Here is a 12,922-nt window from a genome sequence, read left to right as displayed (position 1 = left end):
AGTGTATAGCAGTAACTGTGTGCTATTTGATATTCCAAAGTAGAGCAATCCTGACCACAAATAAATGCACATTATGTGGCAGTTAAGACACACATACCTAGTTAGTTAATTAGTTAGTCTGTCTTATGTTTCACAGAACAGTCATGATAAATCTTAATGATGTGGAATGAGTCATTCTACTTTCAAATTGCACATTAATTAGTAAATATGGCAACATGCAGAACACTTACAATTTTATTTTAATACACATATAGAAGTTAGTAATTCCTACTCACTACCTTTTACAGATCATGACGACAGAAATGCAGCAGTACCGCCGAGCTGAGAGGATGTGCTGCTGCTACACATAAATAAACAGTAAATTAATTTAGTCTTTGTTTTTTCCACATGCTTCTGCAAAGAAGTGAATGGTACGTGTGTATTTTACTGTGGAAACTAGTGGTTAGAAAATTAATCGTAGTTTCTGTTTTGCATAAGTCGTGTGAATATCATTGTGTAGGGTGGCTTCCTAGTGTAAATTTTCCCACTGCCAGACCGCCACATGACCCGTCATATGACTCAGTTGAGTAAGTGACCATTGACTACTCAGTGTAACAGCAGCCACCAAGCCGAGAGGATGCGCAGCAGCAGTTGTCTGATAACCAGTAAACTAATTTAGTCTGTTTTTTTCACATGCTTCTCCAAAGAAGTGAAATATATGTGTGTGTATTTTACTGTGTAGACTAGTGGTTAGAAAATTAATTGTGGTTTTTGTTTTTACATTAAGTCTTGTGAATATCCTTGTATAGGGCGGCTTCCTAGTGTAAATTTTCCCATCACCAGAAACTTCGTCACATCATGAAGTTTTAATTTTGTGCTAGTAGACATCCTACAGTTTCGATCAGTGCATTCTAGTCTGAATATTTATCTTGTGTAGTAACTTTTCCGTAAACAGGATTTCTAATAACAGGTACATCTAAATACATCAACCTCAGTAGAGAAACTTATTTCTGTTTAATAGCTAGCGCTCTCAGAATACAGTGAGAAATCTGAACAGCAGCTTTCAATGTTACTTTATTCTCCTTTGGTATATTTTGTATACATTTCAAACTCAGTAGCGCCATTTGAGACCTTATATCTATTTTACACACAGTACGATATCGCTAGGAACTGATTGTTGTGAGTAGACACAAGGAGGGTTGGCTGCTGTCCAAAAACAGCTGGAAGGTGCATTGGCTACTGTCAACAAGCTTCTAGCTAATGCTCAAAGTTGTGATCATCACAATAGAACAAAGGAAATCAGGGCTTGCACAGAAATATTTAAGTGCTCATTTTTCCCACGTGCCAATCGAGAATGGAACAGTAGAGAGACAGCTTGAAGGTGGTTCATTGAACCCTTTGCCAGGCACTTTATTGTGAATAGCAGAGTAATCATGTAGATGTAGTTGTAGACATTGGGGTGCCAGTGATGAGACCTGTGACACCCTTGGTGCCACTGGAATCCCCTGCTGACCCAGACGTCGCTGCAGATTCTGATAAGCAACACCTAACTCATCCATCCTCACTCCAGAGTGGGTGGCAGACAATGGTGGGCTCGCATGTCACTGAGCGGAAAGCAAAAGAGGGAGCAGGCTGTGCGGCTGGCTCCCTACGTCTTAGCAACAGGTACGAAGTGCTTCCCAGTGTTGATGATAACTCTGAGCCAGCACAGAATGCCTCTCCTGTTGGGACAGCGGTCAATTTTCCTGCCCAGTACAGAAAAGTACAGAGGGTGGGTGTACGTGTCATTGGGAGCTCCAATGTTAGGCGGGTGTTGGGGCCCCTCAGGAAGATAGCAGGCAAGGCGGGAAAGAATTCCAGTGTGCACTGTGTATGTCTGGCGGCATATCTCAACCATGATGTAGAGGAGGACCTGCCAGCATATATCAAGCGCACTGTGTGCAACCAGCTGCATGTAGTGGCACATGTTGACAGGAATGATGCCTGCTGCTTGGGTTCTGATTCCATCCTCGGCTCCTTTCAGCAGCTGACTGATTTGGTGAAAGCAACTAGCAACGCACAAGGGGTGCAGGCTAAGCTGTCTATTTGTAGCATCGTACCCAGGGTTGATCATGGTCTTCTGGTGCACAGTGGAAGGTCTAAACTGGAGGCTCAAACAACTCTGCAACAGTACTGGATGCAAATTTCTCGACCTCCAATATTGGGTGCAGAATTTTAGGGTTCCTGTTAATAGGTCAGGCATTCACTACACACAGGAAGTGGCTACTAGGGTAGCAGAGTACATGTGGAGAGCACATGGGGATTTTTTAGGTTACAGAACCCGTCCCTTGGGATCAAAAATGACTTGCCTATTAAATCAGCCACAGTGACCTCAGATCTTGGTCCTCGTAGATCAGAAACAGAAAAGATTAATATGATTTTAGTAAACAGCAGGAGCATCCAAGGAAAGGTCTCAGAATTAGTATAGCTTACTAATGTATATAACGCACAGCTAGTATTGGATACAGAAAGCTGGTTGAAACCAGACATCAATGACAATGAAATCCTAAGTTCTGATTGAAATGTTTATTGTAAGGATAGGTTAGTTGCCAATGGTAGCACTGTGCTTATTGCAGTAAAAAATTCGGTAAAATCTAGCAAGGTTATCACAGATTCCGAATGTGAATTAATCTGTGCAACACTGACTATAAAAGAATGGTCAAAAATAGTGATTGAATGCTTCTATAGACCACCTGGGTCAGGGTCTGTAGTTGTAGAGTGCTTCAGACAGAACTTGCAGAACTTCAGTAGTAATTTTCCAGTTCATGCCGTTGTAATAGTGGGTGACTTCAACTTGCTAGGTAAAGATTGGAAGTGTTATGTCATCAAAACTGTTGCCAGAGACAGGGAATCATGTGGCATTGTTCTGGATGCCTTGTCCAAAAATTACCTTGAGCAGATAGTTAGAAAACCAACTCGTGAGGGTAACATCTTAGACGTCCTGGCAACAAATAGACCTGAACTTATCGAATCAGTAAGTAGTGGAAGGTATCAGTGATCTTAAGGCTGTGACAGTATCTTATGATGACAGGCCCTACAAGGAATGTTAAGAAAGGTAGGAAGATATATTTGCTCAGCAAGGGTGACAGGATACAAATTTCAGAATAGCTCAGCAGTCAGTATCAAATATTTGGTGAATAGGGCGAAGATGTGGAGAACAAATGGAAAAATTCAAAGGCATCGTTCAATATGCCCTAGACAAGTATGTTCCGAGTAAGGTTTTAAGGGACGGGAAAGATCCACCATGGTTTAATACCTGTGTAAGAAATGCCCTACATAAACAAAGACCACTGCATCTCAGACTCAAGAGAAGTAAAAACCTATCTGACAAACGAAACTTGAACAAAGTCAAAATGAGTGTAAGGAGAGCAATGAGAGAAATGTTCAATGATTTTGAAAGTAAGACTCTGTCAATCGTCCTGAGTAAAAACCACAAGAGATTTTGGTCATATGTAAAATTATTAAGTGGGTCAAAATTATCTATTCGTTCTCTCAGCAATTACACCAGCACCGAAACGGAAGATAACAGAGAAGGCCAAAATACTGAATTCGGTCTTCCGAAGTTGTTTCACCGCGGAAGATCTTAACACTGTTCCTCCTTTCAATCGTCGTCTGAACATCGAAATGGCAGATACCAAGATAACCAATCATGGAATTGAAAAGCAGCTACAATTGCTTAGTAGTGGAAAGGGTTCTGGACCAGATGAAATACCTATAAGATTTTATAAAGATTATGGGAAAGAACTTGATCCCCTTCTAGCAGTAATTTATCGTAGATCGCTTGAGCAATGAAAGGGACCTAATGACTGCAAAAAAGCACAGGTCATTCCCGTTTTTAAGAAAGGCCGTAAGACAGATCAACACAATTATAGCTCTATATCGTTGACGTCAATCTGTTGTAGAATTATGGAACATGTTTTATGCTCAAGAATTATGACATTTTTGGAAAATGAACATATCCTCTATAAAAATCAAAATGGATTCTGAAAACAGAGAGCCTGTGATACTCAGCTCACTCTGTTCCTCCATGAGATCCACAGCGCAGTGGACAACAGCACTCAGGTTGATGCTGTGTTCCTTGATTTCATTAAGGCTTTTGACACCATTCCAAATTACCATTTAATGAAAAAAAATATGAGCTTACCGGGTAACGGAGCAGACTTTCAATTGGATTCAAGACTTTCTTGCAGATGGGACAACACATCGCTCTTAATGGAACAAAATCAGCAGATGTAAAGGTAATATCCGGAGTACCACAGGGAAGTGTGATAGGACCGTTGCTGTTCACAATATATATAAATGACATAGTAGAAAGCATTGGATGCTCTTTAAGGTTTTTTGCATATGATGCAGTTGTCTATATCATATTCTATAGTAAGAATTTGCAGTATGACCTGAAGAGAATTGATGATTGGTGCATTCTCTGGCAGTTGACCCTGAACATAAATAAATGTAACATATTGTGCATACATAGCAAAAGAAATCCACTACTGTACAGCTACACTATTAATGACAAACAGGTGGAGACAGTGTCTGCCGTAAAATATCTAGGCATAACTATCCAGAGCGACCTTAAGTGGAATGACCATATAAAACAGATAATGGGAAAAGCAGACACCAGACTCGGATTCAGATTCATTGGAAGAATCTTAAGAAAATGTAACTCATCCTTGAAAGAAGTGGCTTATAAGGTGTTTGTTTGCCCGATTCTTAAGTACTGTTCATCTATCTGGGTTCTCTATCAGGTAGGACTGATAGAGGAGATACAGAAGATCCAACGAAGAGTGGCGTGTTTTGTCATGGGATCATTTAGTTGGCAAGAGAGCATTACAGAGATGCTAAACAGACTCAATTGGCAGATATTACAAGAGAGGTCTTGTGCAACACAGAGAGATTTACTACTGAAATTTCGGGACAGGGCTTTTCAGGAGGAGTCTGACAACATGACAACATACTACTTCTTCCCACATACACCTTGCATATTGACCACAAGGAAAAAATTTGATAAATTAGAGCCAATACAGAGGCTTACTGACAATCGTTCTGCCCATACACTATTCGTGAGTGCAACAGGGTTGGAGGGATCAGATAGTGGTACCGAAAGTACCGTACACCACTCACCATTAAGTGGCTTGTGGAGTATGATATAGATGTAGAAATTATTCTGCAGAATAGAAGGGGTTGTCAAAGAGAAACTTCTTCAGTTTATTTTCAAATTTTAATTTGCTGCCTGTCTGACATTTCATATCAATGGGTAAGTTATCAAAAATTTTAGTTGCAGCATTGTGCACCCTTTCTTTGCTAAAGATAACCTTAATGTGGAGTAATGAACATCATTTTTTTTCTTCTGATATTGTAATTATGTACATAATTATTCATTTTCAACTGCAGTAGATTATTTACAACATACTACATAAGGGAATAAATAACTGTGAAGCAGTAGTCAGAATCCCTCACTCCTTGAACAGATTTCTACAAGATGATCACAGATGAGCACCACCTATTATTCTTAAAGGAAATTTTTAACACTCTGCCATCCGGCGACACCACAGTGGTGTCGTGCGCAAAATAGGTGTCAATGGCCAGCAACACCACAGTGGTGTCGTGAGCGTAGTATTGTGCAGGGGCTGGCAACAGCACTTTAGTATCTTTTGGATTCTGTTAGTGTTTTGTTTATGTAACAATAAGTTACACATGTCAACAAGTTTTTTGTTTTTATAAGTACTTGTGCCCTTTCATCATGACAGACAAAACAATTAGTTATGATGAATGCACAGATGTCTTGTCTGACGTTCCGGAAGACTTGGCTGATTGGGAAGAAGACATTGGATATCAAAAAAATGAAAGTGAAGCAGAATCATCGGAAGATAGTGAAATATGTCCAATAAAAATTTGGCAAACACTATGGTTGTCAACTGATTCAGATGAATCAGAAGAAGAAGACAGTGCACAGTGGTCAGACTTTGATTTACCAATTACCAATAGTAAATTTGAAGGATCCGCATCCAAACATATTTCCCAAAGATACACAGAGCATTGAGGATATCGTAGAATTATATATTGGGAATGATCTATTTGAATAAATTAGCAATGAAACCAACAACTACTACAGTCAAAATTGCAATAGAAGGAAACTGGATTAAAAAAATGCCAAATTTGCCGATGTTACAGGACCCGAACTTAGAAAATGGTTTGGGCTTGCTATCATGGTATTGTAAAAAAAAAAAAGCAAGGATGGATGATTATTGGTGAAGGAATCCATTGATAGACACACCGATATTTTGCAAAACAATGCCCCGCAAGCAATTCAGACAAATATTTTTACATTTTTCTGACAATAACAATAAATCGGATAATGCCAACCAGTTTTTCAAAGTGCAATTCGTAATTGATTATTTTTCCAAAAAATTTAAATAAACACATATTTGAAACAAACAAATTTTGTATTTATTTATGTATGCACTGAGAACTAATGAGAACTAACGATGAGATTAGTAAAACTTAACAGTTTGTAATCTCCCGATAATGGCAAGAATGGTCGGTGACAAGCCAAGTAATCTGAATTAGCGCTTCTGGTGCCAAGAGAATCAATTTGTATGAGACGTGTGGACAAGTGTTAAGCAATGAAAACTTTCTTTCTTAAACTTGATTTATTCCAGAATGTTGTTCCAGTTGATATTACCCAGAATTTGTTCCACATGATATTACTGTATGAAAATATGGCAAATATGCCAGCTTATTGATCTGTCTCTCCTCAAGATTTGCAATGATTTTAAGGGCAAATGTGCTTCTCCCAGTTTAAATTCTTATCAATATGGACACCCACTAATTTTGAAGTTTCCACACTATTTATTATTTTCTTGCCATAAGTTAAATTGGTGTAGCACCCTTAGATGCACAGAACTGAATATGTTGTGTCTTTCAAATTTAAAGTGAGACCATTTGCAGAAAATTAGTTAATGACACTTTTAAGAACATTATTTACTGAGTCTTCTGCTGCTGTGTGTAAGCCCGAATTGGCTACAGATGTGAGGAACAATTGCAGACCTAAGATTGAGCCTTGGGAACACCGTAGCAAACCATGGTTGCCCATGTGAAAAAAACTGTCACTTGTTTTTATTTTATGTGATGTGCAGTAGTTCATTGTCATGATCACCTACTTTTGAATGTCAAATGGCACACATTAGATAACTTGAAAACATCTCTGATACTGACCCATACTCCACTATAAATAAGTCCTACTATCAGCAGTTTAACAGTCTTGGCAAAATAATATTACCATAAAAAAAAGAAGCCTCCCTCCTGAGATGAGTGGTAATACTAACTACAATCCATATCTTTGCAATGCACACTTCTCTAAATGAAATTCTTATCTACTCTCATGTATGATTCCAAGATGGATTGAAAATGATCCTAAAATGTTACCCAGGCTTGCTATTACGGATGGTAGCTTTAAGTCAAACTTGGTTGAAGTTACACTTAGTACATATGAACAATTTAGGAACCAAGTATGTAGTACAGATAAAGTCACAAATGAGTGGCAAAGGAAAGCACTAAAGTGCAAAGATATGTAATGAAAGAGGAAAAGAAATTTAGCAAAGGACTTTATGTACCAGTCTGTAAATGAAGCAGCAACTAAATGACTTATTACAGCTGTAAAGAGAATGAGCCAGCAGAAGACATAAGACACATCATAAAATATCCTACAATACAATGTTAGTGTAGGGTAATAGGCAGAAGGTCATAATTAAGAACTGTAGTTATATCAATAGAAAGAATTTCATATCTAGTGACCAAAGTATTCCACAGTTATACTCAATGCATTGATATTTTCAGCATAGACACCGAAATCATCCATGAACACACAAGAATGAATTCAATTTTTAAGGCTTTTTCTTTGTCTGATGGAAAGTGCCCTTATACACTCCTGGAAATGGAAAAAAGAACACATTGACACCGGTGTGTCAGACCCACCATACTTGCTCCGGACACTGCGAGAGGGCTGTACAAGCAATGATCACACGCACGGCACAGCGGACATACCAGGAACCGTGGTGTTGGCCGTCGAATGGCGCTAGCTGCGCAGCATTTGTGCACTGCCGCCGTCAGTGTCAGCCAGTTTGCCATGGCATACGGAGCTCCATCACAGTCTTTAACACTGGTAGCATGCCGCGACAGCATGGACGTGAACCGTATGTGCAGTTGACGGACTTTGAGCGAGGGAGTATAGTGGGCATGCGGGAGGCCGGGTGGATGTACCGCCGAATTGCTCAACACGTGGGGCATGAGGTCTCCACAGTACATCGATGTTGTCGCCAGTGGTCGGCGGAAGGTGCACGTGCCCATCGACCTGAGACCGGACCGCAGCGACGCATGGATGCACGCCAAGACCGTAGGATCCTACGCAGTGCCGTAGGGTACCGCACCGCCACTTCCCAGCAAATTAGGGACACTGTTGCTCCTGGGGTATCGGCGAGGACCATTCGCAACCGTCTCCATGAAGCTGGGCTACGGTCCCGCACACCATTAGGCCGTCTTCCGCTCACGCCCCAACATCGTGCAGCCCGCCTCCAGTGGTGTCGCGACAGGCGTGAATGGAGGGACGAATGGAGACGTGTCGTCTTCAGCGATGAGAGTCGCTTCTGCCTTGGTGCCAATGATGGTCGTATGCGTGTTTGGCGCCGTGCAGGTGAGCGCCACAATCAGGACTGCATACGACCGAGGCACACAGGGCCAACACCCGGCATCATGGTGTGGGGAGCGATCTCCTACACTGGCCGTACACCACTGGTGATCGTCGCGGGGACACTGAATAGTGCACGGTACATCCAAACCGTCATCGAACCCATCGTTCTACCATTCCTAGACCGGCAAGGTAACTTGCTGTTCCAACAGGACAATGCACGTCCGCATGTATCCCGTGCCACCCAACGTGCTCTAGAAGGTGTAAATCAACTACCCTGGCCAGCAAGATCTCCGGATCTGTCCCCCATTGAGCATGTTTGGGACTGGATGAAGCGTCGTCTCACGCGGTCTGCACGTCCAGCACGAACGCTGGTCCAGCTGAGGCGCCAGGTGGAAATGGCATGGCAAGCCGTTCCACAGGACTACATCCAGCATCTCTACGATCGTCTCCATGGGAGAATAGCAGCCTGCATTGCTGCGAAAGGTGGATATACACTGTACTAGTGCCGACATTGTGCATGCTCTGTTGCTTGTGTCTATGTGCCTGTGGTTCTGTCAGTGTGATCATGTGATGTATCTGACCCCAGGAATGTGTCAATAAAGTTTCCCCTTCCTGTGACAATGAATTCACGGTGTTCTTATTTCAATTTCCAGGAGTGTACATTTGAAAATAGCAAGCCTTGCTATAATGAGTGCCCTTATATATTTGAAAATAGCAAGCCTTGCTATAATGAGAGTTTTATTTTGATAAATCATTTACAACAGCAATTGATGATATTCACTGCACTGAACATCATTCCAATCATAATTTTATTTATTCTGTGTTAGCAGTCCCCAGTAATTATTAGATTCTGTTCGATATTTTGGTTACTATTTTTACTGTTAGTATACTCCAGCAACTTTTATTATATTAAGTACTTTCATGTTTCAACAATAAAGAAATTACTATTACTTCAGCAAACATATTCTATGATTAATCACTGAATGCCAATGTATACATGTTAAGCTACTAATACTCACGAACCATGTCATCATAGTGATATTTCATGGAAATGTTTAATATTTCTCCATCTTCATGGTTTACCATCCTCTCCCTCAGCTGCAACAAAAATACACAACATAATATTGTTATCAATATAATAGAGGGAAACATTCCATGTGGGAAAAATATATTGTTCTTATTTGCACATTATTGACAACAGTTTTGACCAACACTCAAACAGTAACACTATTTCAACATAAGATACACCAACAGTAGCAACAATTAGACCAAAAACACAGTAACAATGGCATAACCAATAACAGTAGAAGCAGAAACAGCTGCATCAACTTCAAAAAAATAAAAATCCCCATATCAATGTATTTTTATTCTATAATTCCTTGAGCTGCTGACAAGAATAATATATACAAGAATAGAAAAGGATCATACGCCTGTGGAAGACATAGATGCAAAACCTGCCTAGTCAACCCACCCAGCACTTCCAATTCCAGTCCTGTCACCGGTTTATCCTACCTCATCAGGGGCCAGCTCACCTGTGAAAGCAGGTGAGTCATTTACCAGCTCTGCAGCAATCATTGCTAAGCTTTTTATATTGATATGACTACCAGCCAGCTGTCCACCAGGAAGAACGGCCAAGAGCGAAGTAGGCCACCCTGTGGCACAGCATGTAGCTGAACACAACACACTTGATTTCAATGGCTGCTGCACTACCCAAGTCATCTGGATCCTTCCCTCCAACAGCGACTTTTATGAACTGTGCAGATGGGAGTTGTCCTTACAACACATTCTCCACTCCCAATTTATCCCAGCCTCAAGCTACAATAACATGGTGTCCCCACACCTCCACTGAACAGTATCCACTCCCTCAGTACTATCACCTCCTCCCCATCCCCGTTTCCCATCCTGTTAATTTGTTGTCCTCTGCCAACACACCCACCCATCTTTCCCATCTTCTCTCCTTTTTCACTCCTTTTTTCTCCACCTCCTTACCCCACAACCTCCCGACACTATGCCTGTTGGCATTCTAGTACCTGAACTCTCCACCAGATAGCTTTCGTCTCTCCCCCCACCCATACACTACTATCACATCCCTTCCCTGCACCCTCCCAATTGCTGCTCACGTTCCATCTGATAGTCGCATTCCAACCCAAGATCCTGGAGTTGGCGGTCGCGTTTGTACTAATGTGGGGTGGGGGGGGTTGCTTGTGTGTATGAATGATGTGCGTCTCTCTTCTGCTGATGAAGGCTGTGGCCAAAAGCTTTATGTAAGTGTCTTTTAATTGTGCCTGTCTGCAACTTAATGTGTCTTCTTTGCAGTAAATAGCAATCTGCCTACATTGTTGGTATTTCTATCTGGAGTTTCCATTGTTTAAAACTGATCATATTTAGAAGAAAATTAGTTTAGCTTAAGGAAGGGCAAAGGCACTAGAGGCAGTTCTGGTATTGCACTCTACTACAGAAGAAAGACTAAAGAAAAATCAACATATGTTGACCCAGAAAAAGCTTTCAACAATACAAAATATTGTAAAATTTTCTAAATTCTGAGATAAACAGGATTGAACTAATTAAACTATAGGAAAATCTGTATAATATATAATATGTACAAGAATCAAGTGGGAACAATAAAAATTAAACACCAAGGATGAAGGGCTCGGATTAAAAAGAGTACAAGACAAGGATTCTGTCTACTGTTCAATCTATACACCGAAGAAGCAATGCCAGAAATAAAACAAAGATTCAAGAGTGGCATTAAAATACAGGGTGAAGAAATATAAATAGTCAGAACCACTGATAACACTGCTACTTTCAGTGAAAAAGAAGATGACTTACAAGGCCTTTTTGAACTGAATGAACAGTCTAATGACTACAAATTATGGATTGAGAATAAATTGAAGAAAAGTGAAGGTAATGATGATTAGCTGACATGAGAATAATGAGAAACTTAACACTGGAACTGGTGACCATGAAACAGACAAAGTTAAGGAATTCTACTACCTTGGAGGCAAAATAACACGTCAGTCACAGCAAGGAGGACATAAAAAGCAGACTGGCACAGGAAAGAGGGTATTCTGGTGTCAGCACTCTAATCATCAAGTTGAGCTGGCAGTTGATGGCTAGAGTGCTGACACTAGAACTTTTAGATAGTCTGCATAACCAGTTATGCTGGCCACTGATGCAAAATATGTAGGGATTGTTTCAAGCCTTCCAAATTCAACTAACTCCTGAAGATGGCGCATTGAAGAGCCAAAACTGGTTGCAACAAAATAAATAAAATCAAGAGGATGGCTGTAGGCATTTTGTTTTTCTGACAATAGTAAATAGTCGTCATCCCAAAGACGTCCTGTCAAAAGGATAGACATACAAAAACTTGTATAAGAAAGTAGTTATGTCTGCTTCACATTTAGAGAATCTGATATCCATAAATTGGCAAAATCTAAATTTCAACCAATGTACCAGAGTATGATTGTATTGATAATATTGTAAGCAGTTATATTACAGAATAAAAGAAAATTAATTCCGATTTCGCAGTGGCAGATCATGATGCACTTTTCATATAATTATTAAAATTAAATTTAGCCTGCACAATCAAAAGATGTAGAAACTTCAGTCAAGAAAATGTGAAGAACGGTACAACTGTGTCTCATAAAAGTACATAATGGTTAACAAAGGAATTAGTGAGTCTAGCATTAAGAGAGGAAACTGCAAATGGAGGCAAAGGTTAATAGAAAACCAGAATTTCTTCAATACAAAAGTATATATAAAAAATATAACAGAGGGAAATATTCCACGTGGGAAAAATATATCTAAAAACAAAGATGAATGCCAGACATACCAACAATTAAAGGGAACAGCCCTGGGTACCAGGATGGCCCCCTCGTACGCCAACCTATTCATAGGTCACCTAGAGGAAGCCTTCTTGGTTACCCAGGCCTGCCACCAACCCAAAGTTTGGTACAGATTTGTTGATGACATCTTCATGATCTGGACTCACAGTGAAGAAGAACTCCAGAATTTCCTCTCCAACCTCAACTCCTTTGGTTCCATCAGATTCACCTGGTCCTACTCCAAATCCCACGCCACTTTCCTTGACGTTGACCTCCATCTGTCCAATGGCCAGCTTCACACGTCCGTCCACATCAAACCCACCAACAAGCAACAGTACCTCCATTACGACAGCTGCCACCCATTCCACATCAAACGGTCCCTTCCCTACAGCCT

General features: G+C 40.6%; 1 protein-coding gene across 3 annotated transcripts in view; it reads right to left on the bottom strand.

The window, feature by feature from the left end:
- Positions 1 to 12,922, bottom strand: part of LOC126262734 (voltage-dependent calcium channel subunit alpha-2/delta-3-like) — a 374,776-nt gene that overhangs the window by 91,056 nt on the left and 270,798 nt on the right. For all 3 annotated transcript variants that reach the window (XM_049959539.1, XM_049959541.1, XM_049959538.1), the window contains one exon: positions 9,728 to 9,802. In XM_049959539.1, coding sequence (XP_049815496.1) covers positions 9,728 to 9,802 — 75 coding nt within the window. The remainder of the gene's footprint in view (positions 1 to 9,727; positions 9,803 to 12,922) is intronic.

This window comes from Schistocerca nitens, chromosome 6, assembly GCF_023898315.1.
Source record: "Schistocerca nitens isolate TAMUIC-IGC-003100 chromosome 6, iqSchNite1.1, whole genome shotgun sequence".
Lineage (NCBI taxonomy): Eukaryota > Metazoa > Arthropoda > Insecta > Orthoptera > Acrididae > Schistocerca > Schistocerca nitens.
The sequence above is the reverse complement of the archived record's forward strand: the minus strand, read 5'-3'. Positions and strand labels throughout refer to the sequence as shown.